The following is a 27,145-nucleotide window of genomic DNA, read 5'->3' on the forward strand; positions in this document are numbered from 1 at the left end:
TGAGGTATTGCATACCAAAGCAGGCATGTAATGATGGAACGGTATAAAACTGGTGAGGCCATAGCTTGAATTTTGTGTACAGTTCTGGCCACCGCATTACAGGAAGGACATAATTGCTTTGGAGAGAGTGAAGAGGAGATTTACAAGAATGTTGCTAGAATGTTGAAAATTGCAGCCATGAGGAGAGATAGGCTAATGTTGTGTTCTGTAAAACAGACCAGGCTAAAGGATGACCTAACTGAAGAGTACACAATTAACTGGCCTAGATAGAGTAGACCGGAAAGACTTGTTTCATCTAGCTTAGGTGATTGGTAGAAGGATTAGAGGCAACATGAGGAAGAACTTTCACCCAGAGGGTGGTTGGCGTCTGGAATTTACCCGCCTAAGTTGGTGGTTGAGGCCGAAAATATACCTAGATCTGCATCTGAAGTTCTGTAACCTGAAAAGTTTATTTTTTTTGTATCTTTTTTTCTTTAGCTGGGGCAGCCAGGATAGACTGAATGCTCTCCTTCTGCACCTTCTGTGGCTCTATATTTTAAACAAAGATACTTACTTTTTGCTACATGGCTTTGAAAGGGTCTGAGGGCCATATCCTGACACACAACAAATCTCAGTCATCCATCCTTCCTGCCCGTGTGATCAGGCACCATCTTGATTTTAAAATTCTAGATCTTTCCAGCTTTTACATTCTTCACTGGCCTGCCACTTCCTACTCTTTAGCCTCTTTTAGTCCTACCATCTTCCAAAATCTCATTGCAAAACTATTGGTGGCCATATATTCAGCTGGAGATTCTAAGCAATTGAATTCTCTCCCAAAGTGCTCTACCTCTGTACCTTTTTCTCCTTCTTTAAAACTTCCCTTAAAATCTATCCTTCTGACCAAACTCATTTTAATATGTCCTTATGTGACTTGGTATGAAATTTTATTTGATAATGCTCCTATGAAGATGTTTTTGTACATTAAAGTTACTATATCACACATTACCTGCATTATGTGATTTCTCTTCAAAAGTACTTAATCAGCTGTAAAACACAGACATCTGGTGGTTGTGAAGGGCAAATCTGTCTTTCTGTTTGTAATTGAGGTCTTTGGTCAAAATCCAGCAAAATGGGAGAGCAGTTGGTTTATAAAATTTATATTTTTAGAATAAATTATGCTTTTAATTTTATATTACTGGCTTTGAGATTGAGATATTCGCAGGGGAATTATTATTATTTTTGACTGAAGTACTTCCTGTGGACAAGGTTAGACAGTGGCTTCAACTTAACACACAGTAACACAAGCTCACTGTATAGTACTGTATAAATTGTGAAAGAAAAGTCCATGTGATTTTGTCGCTGTGTTCCAGGCCCTACTGCATACATCTGACAGCTGTTATTTTATATAATTAATAAAATTAATTCACTTTTCCAATCCCAGGTATGTTTTATTAAAATGTTTGGCAGCTTTTGCTATTCTGTTGATTCTTGCTTGTACTTCTCTTGGTGAATATAAAACTAAAAGCATAATTTAAATTCCACCATCTGCAGTGGTGTGATTGAAAACTGGGTTTTTAGAGCATTACCTTGGGTCTCTGAATTAGTCTGAATTACTAGATCAAACTTCCTCTGGGAGCTATATGGGAACCTTGACTGAGAGTATTTGAGATTTGTAGTCATGGAGCTATCACAGCTAAGGCTGCCATCTCTTCACAAGCTGATTCCAGGAGTTTTCACTGGATGATTAGGAGCAACAGTGCTAGCCTATGCTTTACTTTTGGACTGATGCTTGATTCGTGGCTTGGGTCACTGCCTGTGCAGAGTCTGCATGTTCTCCCCGTGTCTGCGTGGGTTTCCTCCGGGTGCTCCAGTTTCCTCCCACAGTCCAAAGGTGTGCGGATTAGGTGGATTGGCCACACTAAATTGCCCTGTAATGTTCAAATGGTGGATGCGGTTGTTGGGTTACGAGGATAGGGTCGAGGTGTGAGCTTGGGTAGAGTGCTCTTTCAGGGTCCGGTATAGACCCGATGGGCCTAATGGCCTCCTTCTGCACTATAAATTCTATGATTCTAATACCATTGGGTCACTGCCTCCTTGGTCATTTCTTTTTAAAATTTTAGTAGGTATACTCTGCCATAGGGTTGAATGTGTAAGATTTGGAAGGTTTGTGTCTCTGCTTTGTCAGCAAAGTTGTATCTGCTTTATCAACAAAATCTTGCAATTTATTGTTTTTAAATTTTTGTCCCTTGAGCCAGTAGCTCATGATGGACACTATCAGCCCTATTTTTCTCACTGATCATTCATTCTTCGTATTTAAATCTAGCAGTCTCTTGGGTACAAAGCAAAAACTGCAGATGCTGGAACCTGAAACAAAAACAGAGAATGCTGGAAAAACTCAGCAGATTGGCAGGGTCTGTTGAGAGAGAAAAAAAGTTTTGAATCTCTATGATTCTTGTTTGATTGATTGTTTGATAGATAATTGGCTACTGGAACCATTAGCAATCATAACTACTTGCATTTAAATTGAGGATGGGGCAAGAGATGAAGCAAATTGTGGTAAAGGAGTGATTGGTGAGCCAGGGTTTGCTTGTCCATGAGCAAAAGCGAGTTTGAGTTTGTAGTAACGCAAAATACTGTGGATGCTGGAATAAAAACAAAGTGGGAAAAACTCAGATTATGCAGCATCTATTTTTCTTAATATAAATTTAGCGTACCCAATTCATTTTTTCCAATTAAGGGGCAATTTAGCATGGCCAATCCACCTAGCCTGCACATCTTTGGGTTGTGAGGGCGAAACCCACGCAAACACTGGGAGAATGAGCAAACTCCACACGGACAGTGACCCAGAGCCGGGTTCGAACCTGGGACTCGGCCCCGTGAGGCAACAGGGCTAACCCACTGCACCATTTTGCAGCATCTATGGAGGGAGAAACAGAGTTAATGTTCTGAGTCTGCTGAGACTTTCCTTGAAACATGTTTATATGTGTTTTGAGAACTCACGAGTGTTGGTTTTATTTTCCCCCTCACTCCCACGTCTTCCCTTTTGTCTTTTCTGCTGTTCAATTCTGAGGCAGTTAGCGCTGCACCTGCTTGTGTGGCTGAGATGTCAATTTACCTTAGGCTGTTTGTTGAATGTACCTTCTTTGCCTCTATTTAATGCTGTTCCTGATGTAGATATTTTATGTAATGAAGGGCACGGATGAAGATTTTCTTACTTTGGTTGTTGGATGTAAGATGTAAACCTAGAATGGAAAAAGTGTGGGTGACCCGTGTCTGGAAGGCCTACGTCAGGAAGGGGTTGGTTTCTTGGCTACTTTTTGGATTTGTTCGTGAAAAATTTGCCAACTCAAATTGGTTTGATTTTCTTTGCATTGAATATAAACTAGGTTGCTTGTTAGGGATTGTCCAATCTTTTTAACTGAAGCCTAATATCCTTTTTTTCCACTTAATAATAAGCTTTATTAGTGTCACAAGTAGGTTTACATTAACACTGCAATGAAGTTAATGTGAGAATCCCCTGGTCGCCACACTATGGCACCTGTTCGGATACACAGGGAGAATCCAGAATGTCCAATTCACTGAACAAGCATGTCATTCGGGACTTGTGGGAGGAAACTGGAGCACCCGGAGGAAACCCATGCAGACACGGGGAGAACGTGCAGACTCCGCACAGACAGTGACTTAAGTCGGGAATCGAACCCGGGTCCCTGGTGCTGTGAAACAATAGTGCTAACCACTGTGATACCATGCGACCTGACCTGAAATGTATGATTGTCATTAACTAATATTGGTGTACTTTCTGGGGCTTGGAGAATGGTCCTCCTATGCTTCAATTTTAGTGCCTGGTATTCTTTTAGGTTTGTATGACCATGGTTGTGATTTTCAAATTGTTGTCAGGTAATCTGCTTTGATTCCCTGATTGTCAACATGTCATGTATGTGACAATATACAATTTGCCTCCTTTGAATTTTGTGCAACGCACTGGATCTCCTGAGGGATATGAAGAAATATAGATACGTGAAATATTTCTTTGCCCCAACCTGTAGGATCGAGCAGCAAATTGGAGTTCTCCAGCTCATACTTAATAGTGTTGACAATTCAAATTCCACAATGGTCATATGTATATTGTCCACAGAGTATTGAATTGTGTCTCAACAGTTAAAATCTTCAGTGCAGTTCTTAAGCAGTTACACATTCTGAAGAAGTATCAAACCCGACTCGACTCAACTTGCTCTGCTGAGTATTTCCAGCACTCTGTTTTTATTTCTAGCATCCAGAGTATTTAGCTTTTGTTATTTGAAGTGTATGTGTACACTTGGGGCAGCACGGTGGCACAGTTGTTAACACTGTTGCGTCACAGTGCCAGGGACCCGGGTTCAATTCTGGCCTTTGGTGACTGTGTGGAGTTTGCACATTCTCCCTGTGCCTGCATGGGTTTCCAGGTGCTCCTCCCACAGTCCAAAGATGTGCAGGTGTGGTGGATTGACCATGCTAAATTGCCCCTTAGTTCCCAAAGAAGTACAGGTTAGGTGGATTGGTCATGATTAATGCACTGGGTTACGGGGATAGGGTGGGGAGTGGGCCTAGGTAGAGTGTTATTTCACAGGGTTGGTGCAGACCCGATGGGCTGAATTATTTCATCCTGCACTGTAGGGATTCTATGGATTCGTATTCACAAATTAATGTGACCATTTTCAGGAAAGAGTGTATACTGGATTTTTACAATGTCTGGAATCAAGTTTACAACTTCTGTATGGCAAAATGAGGGTGATACTGTATCTACTATTATAGTGCTACTGTGGAGTTTGTGAGGGAGAAGTACTGATTACAATATGCCTTTATGATAGATTTCACATTGTTATATTTGTAATGTTTATTATGGAATTATATAAATAAATCTGTTCGAGCAAACTAGTATAAGTCATTAAGTAAGTACTTGTGAGTTGTCTCTAAAATACTTTTTGTGCATTTTTGTCCCTCGTGAAAGCTACAATGAGGATTTCCAAAATAATTCAAAAACATTTACCGTAAATACATTACATATAGATAATGGGAAGCAGACAGTAAAGCGTATACCTCTGCTATGCTGTGTGAAACTCAATGTTATTTCCAATTAAGCAGCTCTTTAAGGCTTTTCCCTGGCTGGGTGATGGTCTGTAACAACAAAGTTGAAAAAAAATAAATATTTTTATTACGAGCTTCCATCTCATCGAGGAAGCTTCAGGCCAACCCACATCCAATAACCTGTCCTGAAAACTCACATTTTGACAGCTGTGACAAGTTCCACCACAGCAGTCAAGACGACAGCATTTTAAAATGATCAGTGTTCTTCAAAAAAAGTCAGTTTTCCCTGTGTTCCCATGTTGACTGTTTCTTGACAATTTTAAGATCTGGATCCGCATCTTTGCCAGATGCTAATGAGTTATTTCCTTGGTCACACCCTCTTTTATACCAAGAGTTTTTACGATCCATTCATTTGGTTTTGAGATGTCTTGTTAACAGTCAAACAGGGGTCAAAACATTACTCCAGCCCACCTTTAGTAGTGGACATAATAAGACATATAAAAGAATAAGAAATTATTAACTGGATTAGCAAATGCAATTTCTGTTGTGCGACTATGATGGCCTTGCTAGCCACAATAAAGAAGCTTTAGTTGTATGACCAATCCACTTAATCCACACATCTTGGGGCTGTGGGAGGAAACCTGAGCATGCGGAGGAAACCACACAGACATGGGGAGAATGTACAAACTCCACACAGACAATCACCAGAGGCTGGAATTAACCTGGGTCCCAGGCGCTGTGAGGCAGCAGTGCTTGCCACCGTATCGCCCTTGATTTACAGTTATGAAAAATGTACAAGTATGAGTGAGAAAGAGGTTACCTCTCGAACGTAAAATAAACAGAGTAATGTACCATTACTCTAATTTATTCATTAGATCCTGTCTATGTGGAGGAACCCCCTCCAGAGAACTGGATGCACAAAATACTGGGAAGGGCAGAAAGCACTACTATAGAGATAGAGAATAGTAAGTTAATAAGTGAAGTTGGAGGAAGGGAGACAAAAATGACATCTAAATCAGGGTTACTGTGTGCATGAATGCGCAAGGTATAGATAAGATTAGGGAGTTACAGGCACAGATTGCATTGTGGAAATATAATGTGTCAATAACCGAGACCTGGTTCAAAGAAGGGGGAGACTGGGTGTTTTAATATTCCTGGGTACAAGGTGTTCAGAAAAGATAGGACAAGGAGGAAAGGGGGAGGTGTGGCTGTGTTGATTAGGGAGAGCATTGCAGTGCAGGAGGTCTCAGAAGATTCAAAGACATGATCAGTTTGGCTAGAGCTAAGGAACAAAAAGGGTGCAATGACATTGCTCGGTGTAATCGAAAGACCGGCAACTAGTGAGAAGGATGTTGAAGAACAAATCTGCAGGGAAACTACAGAGAGATGCAAACATTATAGGGTATTTTAGTTGTGGGGGGAGGGGGGAACTTTAATTACCCAAATGTAGAGTGGGGCGGTGGTAGTGTGAAGGATGGAGAGTGGAAAACATTTCCTCGATTGTGTTCAGGAAAATGCCTAACAGCAGTGTGTCCAGTTCAAGAACAAAGCATGCACTGTAGGATCTGGTTCTTGGAAATGAGGTGGGCCAAGTAGATAGTCAGTGAGGGAATATTTAGGAGTTAGTGATCATTGCATTGTAAGGTTTAGGATGATGATAGAAAAGGAAAACAGGCAACCCAAAGTAAAAATTATTAACTGAAGGCGAGCCAATTCAATGGGCCAAGAATGGAGCTGGGCCACATAGACTGAAATTAAAGGTTGGTGGGAAAGACTGCAGCTGAACTGCAGATACCTTCAAAACAGAAGTGGCCAGGACACAGTTGAGGTTTTTTTTCTTAATCGGAAAAGGTAGGGCAAACAAATCCAAAACTTCCCTGGATGAAAAAGGAGATAGAAATTAAGATGGGGAAGAAAAAGTGTGCTTCTGACAGATGCCAGGGAGAAATACAGCTGAGAACCAAGAAGATTCAGAGGGGAGGTGAAAAAACACATTACAGAAGTGAAGAGGGATTGTGAGAAAAGACTGGCAACCAACGTAAAAGGGAATCTCAAAGTCTTTTTATAGACACATAAATAGTAAAAGGATGATCAGGACCGATTAGGGATGTAAAAGGGAATTTGCTATGGCTGAGGTGTTAAATTAACACTTTTCACCGGTCTTTACCAAGGAGCTCGGTGCATCAGGTGAGGAAATTCTGTCTCGAGAAGTGTTTGAAACTAATGAGGAGGTGTTGAATAGGCTGCCAGTACTGAAAGTTGACAAGGTACTGGGATCAGATGGGAATCATCCTAGGATATTGAGGGAAGTGAGAATGGAAATTGCACGGGTGCTGGTCATAATCTTCCAGCCTTCTCAAGATTTGGGAGGTGTCAGAGGACAGGAGAATTACAAATGTTCACCCTTGTTCAAAAAAGACTGTAAGGATAGCCCCAGCAATTACAGGCCAAGTGGGCAAGCTTCCAGAAACCATTATTTAGGATAGAATTAGTAAAATCACAGAATCTCTACACTGCAGAAAGAGGCCATTTTGCCCTTCGGGTCTGCACCGACCCTCTGAAAGAGCATCCTACCTAGGCCCAATCCCCCACCCTATCCCCTTAGCCCCATCGAACCTGCATATCCCTACACACCTAGGGGCAATTTTAGCATGGCCAATCCACCTAGCCTGCACATCTTTGGACTGTGGGAGGGAACCGGAGCACCCGGAGGCAACCCACGCACACACGGGAAGAAAGTGCAAACTCCACACAGTCACCCAAGGCCACAACTGAACCCGGGTTCCAGGTGCTGTGAGGCTGCAGTGCTAACCAATGTGCCACCATGCTGCCCTCACATGGTAGCCACGTGGAAATATATGGGTTGACTAGGAGAAGCCAGCATGGATTTCTAGAGGAGAAATCATGCAAAACTCAATTGCATGATTGTTTTAAGGAGTTAACAGAAGGAGTCAGTGAGGGTAATATTGTTGGTGTTGTGTGCATGAATTTTAAGAAGATGTTCGATACAGTGCCACACAACAGACTTGTGCAAAGTTATAACTCTTGGAATAAAAGGGACAGTAACAACATGGATACAAAATTAGATGAATAATAGGGAGCCGAGATTAATGGCCAATGGATATTTTTTGGGCTGGAGGAAGGTTTGTAGTGGTCTTAGTTTGACAGTCACCAATACTCGAAACGTTAGCTCCCTTCTTGCTCCAGAGATGCTGTCACTTGTTGCGATTGTCCAGTATTTTCTGTTGTGTCACCAAGGGTTGGTTTTCAAACCCTTGCTTCTGATACTTATTGATGATCTGGATCTTGGTGTTCGTGGACAATTTCACATTTTGGAGATGAAAAATAATTTGGATGTATTGTAAACTGTGAAGAACTGTGAAGGACATAGACAAGTTGATGGGAGAGGACAGATAGGTGGCAGATGAAATTCACTGTGGAGAAGTGTGAGATGATGCACTTCAATAGGAAGAGATGATATAAATAAGGGATACAATTCTTAAAAGGTTGTACAAGGGCTCAGGAGTAGAGGACCTGGATATAATGGAAAAAAAAAGAAAATTAAAATCGCTTACTGTCACGAGTAGGCTTCAATGAAGTTACTGTGAAAAGCCCCTAGTCGCCACATTCCAGGGCCTGTCCGGGGAGGCTGGTACGGGAATCAAACCGTGCTGCTGGCCTGCTTGTTCTGCTTTAAAAGCCAGCGATTTAGCCCAGTGAGCTAATCCATAGAAGGTGACAGGGCATGTGGAGAATGCAGTTAATTAAACATAGAGTATTCTGGGCTTCACAAACAGTAAAACAGAGTCCAAGAGTGATATGCTGAACCTATTTAAGACACTAGTTAGATCTCAACTGGAGTATTGTGTACAGTTTTGGGAAGAATGTGCCTGTATTGAAGAGAACGTACTAGAGGTTTGCCAGGATGGTTCCAGGGATGAGAAACTTCAGTTATAAGAGTAGAGTGGAGATATTAGGACCTTGGAGAATTAGAAGAGTAAAAGGAGATTTTATAGAGATGCTGAAATCATAAGAGAGCTGAACAAAGCAGATAGGGAGGAACTGTTCCTGCTCGTAAAAGGATCAAGAACAAGAGGGCACAGATTTAAAGTGATTTGCAAAAGGAGCAAATGTGATGTGTAAAATATCTTTTTCGTATAACGAGTGGTTCAGGTCTGGAGTGCAGGTTCAGTCTTGGCATTCAAGTGGGCATTAGATAATTACTTGAATAGAAACAATGTGAAGGGGTATGGGAAAAGGCAGAGGAATGGCAGTCATGATGCTCGTTTGGAGAGCAGGTGCAAACACGATGGGCCAAATGGCACCTTAACAATACTGAGGGGGGCGGGTGGCAGAGACTGAGAAGTGACACCGAAGTTGAACCGTTCTCCATGTCATGCAGTCGTGTTGACATCAACTACCCTGCATACTAGGGGCTGATACTGACATTTTGGTTTCCATCAGAATGGGCACTTTTGGGGCGCGATCCTCCGGCCATGCTGCGCCGGGAAGGCATCTTGCCATGGCGCAGCATGGTCGATGAAAGCCGGGAGTCCTCACCCTCGGGATTTACCTGGCTTGCATCGCCTCGCAAGATTCAATGCAATCTCACAAGACGTTGCAAGGAGAATCCTGCCCACAAATTACATTTTATCAAATCTGCATATTAGAGCGAGGCAGTGAGCCTTGGGCGAGCGCCGTTGGGACTGGTCCCCACAAATGGGGACCAGGCAGAACGGCACTCGGGGTTTCCAAGGGAATCAGAGGCCCCCAGCTGTGTGCCCTTTGGGCAGTGTGGCACTGCCAACCTGCCAACCTGGCATTGCCACCAAGTGCCAGCCTGACACTACTATTTTAGCGCACGCATGATCGGGCCTGGGTTGCCCGCTGTGGGTGGTGTGTGGGGGGACCATCCCATGTTGTGCTTGGTCTGGGGGGGGGGGGGGGGGGAAGAGAAATGTCAGGAATCCTTCTGTGGGCTTTGGAGATCGGGACGCCATTCTCGCTACGCCAGGAGTCCTGGCTTGCTCCCCATTGTAAAAAAAAACGGGGCTATGTGCAGCCTCGACCGCGCGTTCCCCATTTAGGTCTCTTATTCAAAGCGAGTTGCGTTGAATAGCCATATGTTTCTCGGCACTGTGTTGTGACATGCTGCCAGTAGAGCTTATTTTATTTGCATCTACCAGCCCAACAATTAGGAACATCTTTCTTCCAATTAACTCTTTTCCTCGAGTTGCTGGGTAGGTACTATTTCACTAAAAAATAACAATGTACAAATATTTCTATAAAATAACAACAATATATGGTTTCACTTGTTGACCGAATTGAGAGTCCATTCCCTCTTCCAGTTACCTTCTGCCTTCTAACTAGTTCAGCTAAAGATTGTACTAGTTGTATCCTCCCTACATTCAGTGACATGGGAGATTGATTGGTTAAAAAGGAGAAATATGATCGCAGAATCACATGATGCTCACAGCCATTTATATTTCAGACGATGTTCCAGTAAAATTGATGCAAGAGTTAAATTTAAAGCTGCAAAGGCAAGCCAGTTTTCAAAGGTGTTAAAGTATGTACACTTGAGCATTTTGTGGAAGAACTTCAACCCTGAGAACTAATTGAATGATGAAGCATGCCTTTTGAGAGGTCAAGAATTTTCCCAGTTTGAACTTCCCCTCTAAAGAGTTAATGTAAAATGCTGTTGATGTTTGGAGATTGAAGTGAATAAACTGACAAAAGCTAAAAGTGTTTGTGAAGCTATGTAAAACAATTTCTACTCATTTTATTCCAAAAGGATTTTCCCAAATAGTTAGTTATTTCAAGAGCCAAATTCATCACGTAGTTCACTTCAATCTCGAAACATCAACAGTGTTTTACACCTCTCTCAAAAAGTTGTGGGATTCTTAAAGAAAAACGTTGAAACCCAAGATTGAGAGCTTTGGAACCATTCAAGGGGTACTGGGGGGTATGTCCCCATTTCCCAAAACGGCCTCGAGTGCTGAATAATATTTCATGAAATCGTACTATGTAAATAATTAAAAAGCGATGCATCATACAGAAAACTTTTGAATCATCATAAAATTTAAGGTTGTCTTGACTATTTTGGGTTTTGGGTAAATGTGGTGTGTGATCTTTTCGTTGTGCATTATTACATAGGATGTCCTCCCAAACTTGCCCTTTGATCGGTTTCAATGAGGAGGCTGTTGTTTTAGGACCAGAAACTGATTCATAACAAATACAATACCCCCTGATGATATAATGACCCTTTTCCTGCATTTTAACTTTTACTCAATTGCTTGGTTATGTTGTGTCCTTTGCAATTGAGCTACTTGCCCTGTAATTAAAAGAAAGACACGTATTTATACAGTGCTTTTCACAACCCCCGGATGGCTCAAAGTATATTACAGCCATTGAAGTACTTTTTTTTGAAGTGCAGTCATTATTTCAATGTAGGAAATGTGGCAGCCAGCTGTCAGCAAATTCCCGCAAAGAGTAATGTGATAATTGTAGTGATCGGCATATCCGTATGTATATAAGGGGTTAATGTTTAGAAGTAACAGCTAAGTAATCACCAGATGGCAGCACTAGAGACCGATGTAAAAGACAGACTCAAGCCGAGTTCCCACCTCTTTGTGGATGTAGTGACTAGTAACCAGAGGTAGAGAGAGATAGCTCAGAGTGCAGGTGTGATTAATCATAGTTGATATATATATTTAATCTCTAGTTTAGTTGTTGAAGAGAGAACAAACTCACAGTTTATTTGTTTATGTTACTCAATAAATGATTTGCTATAACTAGAAGAGTTCGAGTGTTAATGAACATCGAATACTGGATCATCTTGGTAAGAAGTAAATGGGTAACATATATTACACAAGGTAATATAACAATAATGACCAGGTAATCTGTTTTTGTGATGTTGGTTGAAGGATCAGTATTTGCCAGAACATAATAACTTCCTACTTTTCTTCAAAATAGTGCAATGAGATCTTTTGTATCTGTTGCTTGTTTTGCTAAGTGTGCTTTACACTTAATTGCTCTGTTTTATAACCTTTGCTCTAGAGTCGCTAGGTATCTTTATGATACCACCACGAGGTTCAAGTTCAAGTGCTGATCAATAACTCAATACACCAGTTAGTAAGGTTCAAATCAAAACACATTTATTATATACACAGTCAATCGCTACTCATGCATAAAATACTACAGAACTAGACTATTTCTACCACTAAAGCCCAATACTTAGCTTTGGAAAAGGAACCCACTGGGTCAGGGAAGAATAGCCACTCGTTCGATCCTGAGACTGCAGGCTTCCAGCTGGTATGGACTAAGGGTTAGGAGCACCTATCTCGTAGCGTGCGTTGACTGGACACTTACTTGTTGGTGCAGCTGCTAGGCAAGTCTCTCCGAGTTGAGAGTCACGGTCGAGTTCTTTGAGGGCTGCTAAGAAGACTTGCCAAGAGACCGAATTGAACTTGGGGACTCTACTTTATAGTCCCCAGGGGCTTCGCGCCCTTTTGGCCGGACCCTGTACCTGGTTCCAATTGATTGGACCATGTTCCAATCGATTGATTTGATTTCCCCAATACTGGGGCTGTTTCCTGATCGCTGGGCGGTTCCTAAGTGTCCGTTGGCTTCTTTGTTTTGGCTCCTGCTGGCGCCGAGGAGTCTGGCTTTGCCTCGATTATCTTAACTGTTGCTATTGTTCCCGGGGATTGCTCATCAATATGCAGATGGTCGTCAGTTTCAGTGCTGTCTGCTTTCTGCGAGTCTTAATATGCAGGAAGCTTTGCGTTCTGCTTGCTTCCCTGTACCTGTCCAATTTTCCCTGCGTTCTTAGCGAATCTCCATTTTAAAGTCTGGAAGTGGCCAACCCAGGTGGCTACAGTATCCACCCAAGCAGTCAGGTCACCTCAGTATATCTGATATTGCGCTGCTCCCTCTGCTGCACTGGGTGTCAGCCGGGATTTTTGTCCTGAATCCCTGGGGTGGGATTGAACCTGGAACTTTGTGATTTGGAGGCAAGTGAGCCACAGCTGTCTTGTACAAATTGAGATTTAAATAAACAGTCACTGCATAATGCTGCAAGTCGAGCTGGGTGTAGTGATAGTTTCATTTTAATGATTCCAGTTTCTCCACTTATTTATCTCAAACTTATTAAAGCTGTGATTTTAATGGATGTGCAGTCCTACAACATAGTGACCCGACTGCGAGTGTGAAAAACGGGGATTGTCTTCCTTCATTACACAAGTAAATATTAACAATATATTCCTGCATATGTTTGGATTCATTAACTATAAAAAGGCTGCACTTGCCTAAGAAGCTAGGGGGAGCTTACCAGGAAAACATCGAGGTGAACATTGGTTCTGCAATTTTTCAGAAGTACCTGTTGTACCATCCCTACCTACTTTTATTAAACTTGCCTTAAAGGTTGGAAAGCATGACAATATTATTAAGAAAATGGGAATATATTTACTGTCACCCATGACTCAGTAGTGAGTAGCATTCTTGCCTTTGATTCAAGGGTTTGTGGGTGAAGTCTCACGGAAAGCTTCGGCACAAAATTCCAGGCTGGTATTTCAGAGCAATGCTGCAAAATTGGGGGATTCCTTCTTTCAGATGAGACATTAAACTGAGGCCCTATCGCCAACATACTCTCTGAGTTCTTTGTTGCTATATGCGGCTCTTGGAAATTTTTTTTTGCATGGGCATGCACATGCTGCAAATTAAAGAGCTGCCTTGTTCACAGCCTGTATTGGAACATTCATGTTGCTGTATGGCTGTACAGCTTGGAGAGAATATTATCCGTCTACACACTCTAGTGGATATGAAAGATACCATGGTACAGGGCGGCACGGTGGCGCAGTAGTTTGCACTGCTGCCTCATGCGCCGAAGACCCGGGTTCAATCCCGGCCAAGAGTCATTGTCCGTGTGGAGTTTGCACATTCTCCCCCATGTCTGCATGTGTTCTCCCCCATGTCTGCATGGGTTCACCCCCACAGCCCAAATATGTGCAGGGTAGGTGGATTGGCCTCGCTAAATTGCCCCTTAATTGGAAAAAAAAAAAGAATTGGGTACTTAGAACATAGAACATAGAACAGTACAGCACAGAACAGGCCCTTCGGCCCTCGATGTTGTGCCGAACAATGATCACCCCACTTAAACCCACGTAACCCGTAACCCAACAATCCCCCCATTAACCTTACACTACGGGCAATTTAGCATGGCCAATCAACCTAACCCGCACATCTTTGGACTGTGGGAGGAAACCGGAGCACCCGGAGGAAACCCACGCGCACACGGGGAGGACGTGCAGACTCCACACAGACAGTGACCCAGCCGGGAATCGAACCTGGGACCCTGGAGCTGTGAAGCATTGATGCTAACCACCATGCTACCGTGAGGCCCCTTCAAATTTAAAAAAAAAAGATACCATGGTACTATTTTTGAAGAGCTGGGGGGGTTATCCCCAGTATCCGAGCCAATATTTATTCCTCAATATCACTAAAATCAAAGTATTTCTTCATTATCACATTGCTGTTTGTGAGAGCTCACTGTATCCATCTGTGGCTGCCGTCTTTACTATTACCGTGGGCAGCACGGTAGCAAAGTGGTTAGCACTATGACTTCTCAGTGCCAGGGTCCCAGGTTCAATTCCCGGCTTGGGTCACTGTCTCTGTGGAGTCTGCACTGTTTTCCCTGTCTCTGCGTGGGTTTCCTCCGGAGGCTTCGATTTCCTCCCACAAGTCCAGAAAGACGTGCTATTAAGGTAATTTGGACATTCTGAATTCTCCCTCTGTGTACCCGAACAGGCGCTGGAATGTGATGACTAGGGGCTTTTCACAGTAACTTTATTATAGTGTTAATGTGAGACTACTTGTGACAATAAAGATTATTATTATCAGTGACTATGCTTCATCGGTATTTCATTGGGTGGAAAGTGCTTTAGGAAGTTTTTGCTATTAAACTCAAATAAGTCATGAAAATGAAAATCTAATTTTTGGTCCTTGGCTATTTGTGGAAGAACCATTCCTTATTCCTTATTCCAACCATGCCTTATGTCTGTCCAATTAGATGTGATCTGTATCTCTTATTGCTTTAGTCTGTCATATATGTTGTCATTGACAAAGTTCATTTTGTTTTATTTGATAGAATTTTGAGTAGACGCTGACAAGCCCTGGGGTGAAGATATGTTCCGTAACAGCCTAAAGATGCTTCTCAGCGGTGGGAAGTCTAACCGCAAGAATAGATCAAGTGGTAGGTAGTGTGTTTCATCTGTTATTAGTGCACAATATATGAAACCAGATGCACTTGTATTTGACAGTATTTACATCCACATGCTTTTATCAGTGAGATATTAACATATATAGTGCACATTAGACACTTGTTGAGCATATTCAAGGTTGAGATTGATTGACTTTTGGACTCGAGAGAATCAAAGGATATATGGATCAGGCTCATAAGTGAAGTAGAGGTTGAAGTTCAGTCATGATTTTATTGAGCGGTGGGGAGGACAACTCTCGGCAGTAGGACTTAGTCCTCCTATTTCTTATGATCTTAAAGGAAAATGCAGCAGTTAGGTTACTTGTGTATGTATCTGTATGGTGACATTGGATGTAGAAGGATATTAATCAATAAACTTTCCTGCAAGGTCACCAAAATGCAATCAATTGGATAAATGCCTAAATGCAACCCCTTTTATTCAATCAGAATGGCAAATGTTTACTACCATACAGTTGGTGTTACATATTGGAGAGTATGCATATGTAAATACTTAACGATCTATCAACCCAGCATATTGGACTAGAATTTGCTGGCAAAATAATGGTGAGTTTAATGTGTAAAAAAAAATCATTAGCAATGTATAGCGAGTAGATAGACTATGGGTAGTAAATCCAGCAATTTGCATTATTCCATTGTTAGCTTTGTGAGAGGAGTAGCTTGGTGGCAACCTTCCAAAGTGCAAGAAATTGCTGAATTTGTATATAAATTACCAGTTAAGCTGAGTGTGGAAAGTTTGGGCTGTTGCATGGTATTAGACACAAATTTAACATTGAGGTTTACGTTCTTGAATGCTACCCATTCTTTCCATCCCATAAAAGGAGCTGTTAAAATTGTAAAGTCTCATTTCTACAGATAGAAAATAGTTTACATATAAGACCTTTCAATTTTTTTTCTTGCTTTGTCTCTTATTATTCCACAGCACCCCCCCCCCCCCCCGTTTTTATTTCTGATTTGTCAGTAATCATGCTATTTCCTTCTCCATTGCGCTTCTGTTCATTTCTCAATCCTGAAATCCCATGGATTAAGGAGTTGTTAGTTTACCAAGGTCCTAACTAGCCTGTGGTTCTACCATGCTTTCAGCTCACACTTCCAACAATTTGTAGCGCAGAAAACTTTCAAGCTGGAAAGTAAGGAAAACTAACTGAACATACTGCAGCAAATTCAGGACCATTATTTCAATGGTTTGTTAGGAGCAGAATAAGGCTACTTTAGTAAACACTAAAATATTGTTTTCACCACCGTCTAATTTTTCTCCCTAATTTCTGAATAGGATCATGCTAATTAACTTTTCTCAGAAGATTTTAACAGGCCATGTTTTAGGATCCAAGTTTCAAAAAATATGTTCATGAGGCAAATTTTGAAGATTCTGTTATTACCAAAATTCTGTCATGGCGAATGTTATCCTCTGTAACTGAATCAGGAAAAAATGATTGCTAGTGTTGCAAAGAGGTGAACAGTTCGTGTGGGATTTACATATAGAAGCAACTGGAATTACAATGATTTTAGGACTTTGAGTGAAATTTTTGTTCCAATTTGTCCCTTATTCCTAAAATGGCTTCTTATTGAATTCTGGTACCATGGATCCTGCTCACCCCCATCGATGGCCATGATTTATTTGCGAGAACAGGGAAGCTATTCGGTTGTGCAAGACACCACAGATGAAACCTAATTCTATGCTCAGCCAATGTCCACGTAGCTTCAAGTACATGAGGAATTGTTGGATAATGATCGGGAATCTAATTACATTGAGGCTTAATGCAATGCACCTGTGATTGTAATGTTTGGCTGATTTCAGCGAACTTAATGTAGTCTATAACATGAACCTGGGACTTCATTGTTGATTCAGCTGTTCGTTGCATAAACTCACTCATTCGACGTTGATAATGAGCTTTTTTTCCCAGTAAAATCTTTTGGGGAGCAGAGGGGGCTGAAAGAAAGAAGCTTCAGATAAACCAGATTTCACTCACCCAACTGCCAGCAATTCAAAGTCTGAGTAGATAATTATATTTGAACTAGTTGGAAATTTGGAGAGAACTTCAGTTCAACGTTGGGTAGAAGGGATCCTGGAAGTGGGCTTGTAAACTGAACAGCTGTCTTTGAAGTCCAGCAAAAAGAATGAAACTATGGTAGAATAAAACTATAAACTAGTTTGTGTAAAGTACACCAAAAGATCCTCAAGTATGAAACCAAAGCTGTAGCACTGTCTGTATGAAATGTTTGAAACATGAATTATTTTCGTGTTGTCCCAATTATTGGCTTACAGTCTAAAATAAACTAACGTGAAAGTAAAATAGTACGGACACTAAATTTGTCATTTAAGCTGTAAAGGCTATAAATACTCAGGTTGAGAAGCAACTTTGAGAGTGCGACGGATTTGTCGTTTAAGTGAATAACTTGATCAGAATTGAAAAAAGTTAGAGTTGAACAGGTTTGAAGAAATATAGAGGCAAGGAAAAGGGGAGGGGAGGAGAGGAAAGAACAAAGAGAAGATTCTCCAATTTGGAAGAAGGCTAGCGAGGTTAACTGATAAAAGGAATGATCACTTAAGGCAAAAGAGTGTGGTAATGTGACAAAAGTAGGATCCAGGGAAGGTGTGAACATTTCAAATCAGAACTGCGGTTCCAATTGTTTTCCATATTCCTGGCATTAATTCTGCTACTGCCATTCCAAACTCCTCTAGAACAGGGGTTCTCAGCTGTGGGTGCCCAGATTTCTGGAGATTGATAAGAAAAGTGCACTAAAATGAAATAACCAAACATACACTGTGCTGTATCTGAACACTGCACTTTTCAACAACAATTTGCCCTCCATTCTGAATGCTGCTTCATGTAAAATCCAGCGGTGCACCCTATTTTTTTTTAACCTTCTTTTGGCCATGCGTGTATTATGGTAAACGCCGCAGCAATGTCACTGATGTTTGCTTTCACAGCCATGTGATAGCATTGTAGTGCTGCTGGAGCCAGGCACTAGCTCTTGATGGAGTAGGTATGGTAAATGAGGAGAACGTCAGCAGTACTAAAGTGGAAAGGTTTTGTGCTGTGCTTAAGTTTGGGACAGAAGGTGTTCCTTGATGCCCAGCACCCAATGTTTGATCTGCAGTTGATTGGACCATGTTCACGGCAGTGAATGAATAGTTAGATAGGATTCGGGCAGTGGTAAGTATCAAGTTTATCATGGAGTGAGGCTGACTACAGCCTTGTTAATACATGAAGTGGTGTTTAGTCATCGGAGACATCTACAGGAAGTCACATATTTAATTCACTCATATTGCATGAGACTTGCAGGTTTCTTCTTTTCATTGTTTTGGAACTATTATCTTTCCAAAATGTTGCGAAGGGCTTTTCACAGAATGTCAAAGAACCAGCAAAACGAACAGAGGGAAATCTCACTCTCTGAGCAGGGAAGCCCGAGTGGCGAGACAGTTTGTTCTGAAAAATGAACTCTGGAAGCAACAGTAATAGCTGATGGACTAAACGTGGACTTAAATGATTCAGAAAGGACAGGGGGGTAGCCACACTTGGGATCGTGGGGGGAAACCAGACAGGGTTAAAAATGGGAATCCAGTCGTTGGAGGTAGCTGCTACACTAGCGAGCAAGCTGGTGTGCAGAGATGCAGAGAAGGAGGAGACCGCAGCGTACCACCCAGGAGGGAGGCTGGGAGTCCTAGGCAGGAGCAGGGAGGAGTAGGGGAAGCAATAATTCAGGGGAAACAAAGTGTGATAGATAAGGGAAGGGGTAAAGGCAAACGGGGCGGACGATAGCACAGTGATTAGCACTGTTGCTTCACAGCTCCAATGTCCCAGGTTTGATTCCCGGCTTGGGAATTGCTGTGTGTGGAGTTTGCAGGTTTTCCCTGCCTCTAAGTGGGTTTCCTCCAGGTGCTCCGGTTTCCTCCAACAGTCCAAAGATGTGCAGGTTAGGTGGATTGACCATGATAAATTGACCTTCGTGTCCAAGAAGGTTAGATGGGGTTACTGGGTTGCGGGGATGGGATAATGGGGTGGGCTTAAGTAGGGTGCTCTTTCTAAGGGCTGGTGCAGACTCAATGGGCTGAATGGCCTCCATCTGCACTGTAAATTCTATGAAAGGAGGAGGAGGTGGGAGCATGGTGGGGGGGGGGGGGGGTTGTTGAGCCTGTTTGGCGGAGGGTGGGGCAAGGAGTAGGAGGAAAGGGGGGAGGATAGAATGCTGGTTACGTCAGATTTTATGTGGAGATGGCAGAAAAGAGGATGACGGCAGCCATTTTAAATGGCCCGAGAACAAGGGCATTCTCGTGGAGTATACTCGCGGCGTATTCTGCCCTTACTAGCCCTGGAAGCACTGATTTTCCCAGTACAAAGAAGCCTATTTTTGTGTAAACATTGCGTACCTGGGAGAAGAAGGAGAACACCTTCGCCCCCTGAATGGGTGAACCGTCATGGGTCCACTGCCTCCATCTGCTCCATGAATATGCCGAGTCATCCACCATGTTAGAGTTCTCCCCATTTTGGGGTTCAACTTGTTTGTCCGTTAGTCCGGTACACAGTTAAAGTTACCCCCCACATAAGTCGGATTTCCGCCACGGTCTTTTTAAAAATAAATTTGGTGTCGTCCCAGTTGAGCGCGTGCACATTTGCCAGGACATACGGCTGACCATGATGTACCGTCCCTCTGGTTCCGTAACCGCCATGGTCACTGTAAACATCATCCTCTTATTTAACAGTATGCCTACCCCGCTAGTGCTTTAACAGTATGGCTGCCCCACTAGCCCTCGGCCTCTAGCAGGAATGGCATGTCTCTCCCACCCAGACCTTCCTTACCCGCAGTTGGTCTTTCTCCCTCAGGTGTGTCTCTTGGAGGAAGGCTATGTTAGCTTTCATACAGGGGTGGGTGAAGACTCTGGATCTTTTCACTGGGCCGTTTAGTCCCCTGACATTCTGGTTAACTACCCTGGTGGAGGGTTTCTGTCGTCCGTTTTTCCCCCCATCCCCCTGTCCCCCCCGTGGGATAAACCATACTTGGCTGGTGGATGCGCACCTGCACTCCGGGATTTCACTTTGTTACAGGGCCAGCCAAAATGGGCGCGGTCACCGTTCTCAACTTGAAGCTGGGCCCCTGCTCTCTGCGGTTTCCCTTTGTCCAGGGATCCTCCAAAGTGGTTGCTTGCGATGCCTTTGTGTTCCAAGTTGCCATGTGTGGCCTGTTGTAGCCAGTCGAATGCCCGTACTATCCTTGTCCCTTTGTTTCCCCTGTTGTACATTCTCTCTCCCTCTCTCTCTCTCTCTCTCTCACCCCACCTTTCTGTCGCTGTCTCCTACCCCTCCCCACCATGTTCCCTTTCTCCCGTTTCTTCCCATAGTTGTCCCCCTGTTACTGATGCGTAAACTTTAGATGTGGGGGTGAGACCCACGCAGACGGAGAGAATGTGCAAACTCCACATGGACTTCTGGGGCTGGGATCGAACCCAGATTCTCGGCTCCGTGAGGCAGTTCTAACCACTTTGCCACCGTTACGCTGCGACAGATATGGCGAGATAGATGAACAACTTTTATAAAAGGTCAGAGCCCTGCTGGACAAAAGGCGACAGAAATGGCGGGAGGAGCTGGGTGTGGAGATAGATGGAGGACTCTGGATGAGGTGCTGCCCAGTATCTATTCCATTGCTTATGCAGGGCTAAGCCGAATGCAACTCAAGCTGGTGCAGTGAGCGTGCCTAACCAAGATCTGGATGATATGTTAGGCAGGTTGGTTCGATGTGGACTGCACTCGATGCAGGGAAGCTAGAAATAGACGTCTAACATTGGCGAAGATCCAACACTGTTTTATTCAACGTTAGAATTGATATTCAGCTGTGGGTCAACACTATACTGAACTGACTGGAGACCTAGTAGTAGCCTGACCAGACTTACTGGGTACCGCATGGTGTTTGCACTTGCTAGCTCGTGGACTCTGTCTCAGTGGCTGGGCCCAGAGAGAGCTCGAAACCTAGTGCCCTCTGGCTTTATAGTGGTAGTGTCCTGTCTGGTGATTGGCTGCACTGTGTTGTGTGCTTACTGGTTATCCTGTGTATCAGACACTGCCTGTCTGCACCTCATTATATACATGAGTGGATATTATGACAACGGATGATTGGATTCTTCTTGGAGGTGGAGGACAAGTGCGAGGGGTGTTAGGAGGTGGAGGACAAGTGCGAGGGGTGTTATGTTTTGGTTACTGCCCCAGGCTCAATGAGTTGGTAACTGCCTTCTTTGAAACTATATCCAGAGTGGGGGGAGAGGAGAGCCAAGGGGAAGGGAAAATGCACATTACACAGAGGAGAAAAGGGGCAGTAAGTCATACACTCGGAGGAGCACGGACCCCTCCCATGCATTAAAAACCTGGGAGACACTTTTCTCCTACTCTGATTATGGTAATTGGAGTTTCGGTATGACCCCCTTCGCCACTGTAAATAAGATGTTCTCTTTTTGTCGACATGTACGATATACACTAATGTAACTAATTAAATGATTTTACTGGCACCACTCGCATGTTGTGGCAGCATTGGGCTACTAATGGGCAGCATAGTGGCTCAATGGTTAGCATTGCTGCCTATGGCGCTGACGACCCAGGTTCGAATCCAGGCCCTAGGCCACTGTCCGTGAGGTGTTTGCACATTCTCCCCGTGTCTGCATGGGTTTCACCCAAAGATGTGCAGAGTAGATGGATTGGCCATTCTAAATTGCCCCCTAATTGGAAAAAGAATAATTGGGTACTCTAAATGTATCAAAAAAAAACATTGGGCTACTTGAGTTGTTTTTAGATTGCTTTGCAAATTTTGATATAAAGTGCTAAATTTCCAATAAAATAAAAAATAGCAAGTGAGGAATCAGGATATTGAGGGCTACAATGTCACATTTAGATAAGGAAATGGGGGCATCAACTCTGGCATGGACTTGAGTTGGGCGGAATGGCCTGTTTCTGTGCCATGTATCTTGCTTAATGCAATGTAATTTGTTTATTTACTTACCCCATCTCCCCTTTTACCTTCTGTCATTTAATTTCTCTTACCTTCCGTACTATCACAAGCCTTTCCCTTTGTTCTTTCCTCTATCTACACTTGCTTAAAATGTAGACGTGCTTTTCAGTTCTGAAAGAAGGTAATTGATCTGAAGCATTAACTTAGTGTGGGGGAGGGGGAGGAGAAGAGAGGAAAACTGCTTGACCTGAAAATTTCCAGCACTTTCTGTTTCTAACCATAAACAAACTAAAGTTTTAAATTGTAACCGACTAAAATTTTATAAAAATCTGTTTATTAATTCGGCTGGGTAGTTTGTGTGCACAGGTTAGTGCTTCACACCATGATCATTACCTAAGCTGCTTGAAAAGCAGTAAAATACATTTCAAACTCGATGAGTCATTTGATTGACATAGGGATGAAGGTTTGATTGGCTGTTTTGGGAAATATTTGTGTTTCTGTTTTTACTGCAACTGCTACTATAGTGATAATACTGTACGGCAATTTGAATGGTTAACAAACGCTGGCCTCGCCAGCCAAGCCCACATCCTAAAAAAATGTCTTTGAGAGAAGAAGGTTAAGAGTGACTTAATTGAGGCATACAAGATGATCAGAGGATTAGATAGGGTGGATAGTGAGAGCCTTTTTCCTCGGATGGTGATGTCTAACACAAGGGGACATAGCTTTAAATTGAGGGGAGATAGATATAGGACAGATGTCAGAGGTAGGTTCTTTACTCAGAGTAGTAGGGGCGTGGAATGCCCTGCCTGCTACAGTAGTGGACTCGCCAACACTAAGGGCATTCAAATGGTCATTGGATAGACATATGGACAATAAGGGAATAGTGTAGATAGGCTTTAGAGGGGTTTCACAGGTCGGCGCAACATCGAGGACCGAAGGGCCTCTACTGCGCTGAAATGTTCTATGTTCTATTAAAAAAAGAGCTGGGAGTGCCTTGCTTTTGGTTGAGCAGGAATCCAAGTGGACAGCTTAGGTGCCTATTTCTTTCTGAAGCTACATGTTCTAGTCTTTACCCAAGAGAAATCATTCTGAATTGAACTTGTTTGGAAAAACTAAATATGGTTCATTTCACTCTCTCTCAACTTCTCAGGATTATTCTCAGAATCAAAGTGGCTCCCGAGGACTGAACCTCGGCCAAATCATGTAATGGATATAGTGGTGCAAAGTGGCTTTGTGTCTGCTATTCCCGCCGACTGAATTCCTGATGACAGTCATAGACATAGAATTTACAGTGCAGAAGGAGACCATTTGGCCCATTGAGTCCACACCGGAAAGACCAACCCACTAAACCCACAACTGCACTCTATCCCTACAACCCTACCTAACCTTTTTGAACACTATGGGCAATTTAGTATGGCCAATCCACCTAACTTGCACATCTTTTGACTGTGGGAGGAAACCAGAGCACCCGGAGGAAACCTAGGCAGACACGGGGAGAACGTGCATACTCCGTACAGATAGTGACCCAAGCTGGGAATTGACCTTGGGACCCTGGAGCTGTGAAGAAACTGTGCTGTCATTTGGTCGGGGGAGAGATGAAGAGCAAAATCTGAATGAGCTTTCACAGAAATGGAGTAAGTCAGCAGGCGAGTTGTCCCCAGTTGATTTTCTCCAAGGGCTTAAAGAAGAGGGAATATACGCAAATTTTGATGTAAAAATTGTAGTCTTTTGAGAATTAAACAAAACATTCATGGTATGTGGATGTTGCTGGCAAGGTCAGCATTTATTGTTTCTTAGAAGTATCATATTGCATCGTATTCAAATTATCGTATTGCATCTTTGACTTTGACTATATATATGTTTCTGGAACCCACCTCTTCATTCACCTGAGGAAGGATCAGTGCTTCGAAAGCTAGTGATTCAAAACAAACCTGTTGGACTTGAACCTGGTGTTGTAAGACTTCTTACTGTTTTTGAGAAGGTACCGCATTGCCTGCTTGAACCGCTGCAAACCATGTGGTGTAGCTATTTCCACAATGGAAGGGAGTTCCAGAAGATTAAAACCAGCAACAGTGAAGGAATGATAATATATTTCCAAGTTAGCATAGTAAGTGGCTTGGAGGGAACGCCTAGGTGGTGGTATCCCCAGGTATCTACTGCCCTTATCCTTCCAGATGATAGCGGTCGTGCGTTTTAAGTGTTGCCTAATGAGTTTGGTGAATCTTGCAGTGCATCTTGCAGTGCATCTTGTAGATCAGGGGTGGGCAAACTTTTCCGTGCAAGGGCCGCATTCAGAAATTCACAATTCACAAAGGGCCGCATAGTATATTAAGTAAAATAATTACTTCACCCGGTTATGATTGTGGGCGCCTCATATAGAACATAGAACAGTACAGCACAGAACAGGCCCTTCGGCCCTCGACGTTGTGCCAAGCAATGATCACCCTACTCAAGTCAACGTATCCACCCTATACCAGTAAGTAACCCAACAGCCCCCCCACCCATTAACCTTTAAAAAAAAATTTAAAAAAAAAAAAAAAATTGTTTTTAAAAAAAATTTTTTTTTTTTTTTTTTTAAATGACTTGGTGGGCCGCAGAAATGCCTTTGGCGGGCCGCATGCGGCCCGCGGGCCGTAGTTTGCCCACCCCTGTTGTAGATAGTACATATTGCTGTCACTGTGCTAGGTGGTGGAGGGAGTGAAATTCTATGAAAAGGGTTCCAATGAAGCGGGCTGCTTTGTCCTGGATGGTGTCAAGCTTCTTGTGTTGTAGGAGCTGCACTCATCCAGACAAGTGGAGAGTATTCCATCACACTCCTGACTTGTGCTTTGTATTATGATTCCGTACCAGACCCCAACAGTTGAGGATACCGGACAGAAGCCCTATTTTTTATTTAATTTGTAAGACTGAGGAAAGGATACTTCACTTTTTCTAAAAATAAATTTAGAGTACCCAATTATTTTTTCCAATTAAGGGGCAATTTAGCATGGCCAATCCACCTACCCTGCACATCTTTGGGTTGTGGGGGTGAAACCCACGCAGACACGGGGAGAATGTGCAAACTCCACACGGACAGTGACCCAGGGCCGGGATGAGAACCCAGGTCCTCAGCGCCGTAGGCACCAATGCTAACCACTGTGCCACCGTGCTGCCCAAGGGATGTGATATATTAAACCAAATTTTGACATCATAAAGACATTGGGCGGATTCTCTGTTTGCTGATGCCGATTTCGTAACCGGCGAATCCCTTTTAATGGCCGAATCGGGGGCAGAGCCTGTTTTCAGATGCTCCGCCCCCTTCAAAACAGCATCATCGGGGAGTACGCCGCACGCCGTTGGGACAGCCTCAGGACGTTACCTGAAGGCCCTCCCCTGATGCTCCGCCCCCGATGGGTGAGTTCCTGACGGCATGGGGCGCATGTGCTCTCAGTTTTCGGGAACCTGGCGTGGCAGCTGTGGACTGTCCAGCGCCACCACAGTCGGGGGTGGGGGGGGGGGTGGGGGGGGGGGGGGCGTCGTAGAGGGTTGGGTGAACTAATGGGAGGTTGGCAAGGGGTGTCTGGGGGCACTATCTGACATGTTGGGTCCACGTGCAGCCGGCACCATGTTGTACGGCGTGACCACTGCAGGTCATCACCATGCACGGCCACGGACCCAGTAATTCTCTGGCCGTTTAATTTGTGCGGGCAGTGTGTTTTACGTGGCGCGGCTGCTAGCCCTTCACTGGTCGGAGGGTCGGGGGCCTCAACGATTTATTCATCCTAGAACTAGACACTTCCTCCGGACAGCGCCTCAAAATCGGAGAATCCAGCCCATTGGCTTTCAAATCTCAGTTAAATAACGCTTAACAATACAGTGAAACAATCCTAACTGCTATTTTATCTCCACTCAAACAAAACTCATCTAGTCAAAATTGACTTTTAAATACAGTTAGCAGAATCAGTAATGCTAGCTGTAAAGAGATGCCTTGGATAAACCACTTTTAGAGAGAGATCCTCCAGGAAATAGCTTGCAGATTCTTGCCTCTCTCAAACTACCGTTTAAATCACAGAATTATAGAATTTACAGTGCAGAAGGAGTCCTTTCGGCCCATCAAGTCTGCATCGGTTCTTGCGAAGAGCACCCTATTTAAGCCCATGCCTCCACCCTATCCCCATAACCCAGTAACCACAGCTAACCTTTTTGGATTCTGAGGGCAATTTTATCATGGCCAATCCACCTAACCTGCACATCTTTGGACAGTGGACGGAAACCGGAGCACCCGGACAAAACTCATGCAGACACGGGGAGAATATGCAGACTCCCACCGACATTGACTCAAGCCAGGAATCGAACCTGGGACCGTGAGCTGTGAAGCAACTGTGCTAACCACTGTGCTGCCTTCCATTGTGCTAATGTGCTGTCCTCCACTGTGCTACCATACTGCCAGCCTGAAACACTGCTCCTGTCCTGTACGCAAGCAAATCTTTAACTCATTGTCTTGAGAACAAATGCTTGTCTGGCCTGGCCCCAGTCAAATCTTTAACTGAACTGTTTTTCCCAAAAACTGCTAGTTTGTCTACTGGATTGAGATCAGCTGCTTCTCAAGTCACATCCCAATCTAAAACAGAATTTCTTAAATTGCAACCTCAACACCTGACTGTTTCAGCCCCATGTCCCATTAACTACATCATCTTTTTAAAATTAAAAACAACGGGCGCGATTTAACCACTGCGTTGCATCTGGTGCGGATCTGGATGCTGGCTAAATAGCAGGAAAGGCCAAAATCAGAGGAGGAAACAAGAGGGGGACACCAATGACTGTCAAAGGTGCACAGGCATCATTGGTCTGTCGAGGAGATGATGGCTAGCATGTGCCGCAGGAGACTGTCTCAACAAAAAGACAGTGCGACAC

At 43.4% G+C, this 27,145-nt stretch overlaps 1 protein-coding gene across 16 annotated transcripts in view; it reads left to right on the forward strand.

The window, feature by feature from the left end:
* Nucleotides 1-27,145, forward strand: part of tanc2a (tetratricopeptide repeat, ankyrin repeat and coiled-coil containing 2a) — a 1,067,833-nt gene that overhangs the window by 290,423 nt on the left and 750,265 nt on the right. For all 16 annotated transcript variants that reach the window (XM_038778854.1, XM_038778853.1, XM_038778860.1 and 13 more), the window contains one exon: nt 15,188-15,292. In XM_038778854.1, the coding sequence (XP_038634782.1) occupies nt 15,226-15,292 (67 nt within the window). In that variant the 5' untranslated portion in view covers nt 15,188-15,225. The remainder of the gene's footprint in view (nt 1-15,187; nt 15,293-27,145) is intronic.

This window comes from Scyliorhinus canicula, chromosome 19 (assembly GCF_902713615.1).
Source record: "Scyliorhinus canicula chromosome 19, sScyCan1.1, whole genome shotgun sequence".
NCBI lineage: Eukaryota > Metazoa > Chordata > Chondrichthyes > Carcharhiniformes > Scyliorhinidae > Scyliorhinus > Scyliorhinus canicula.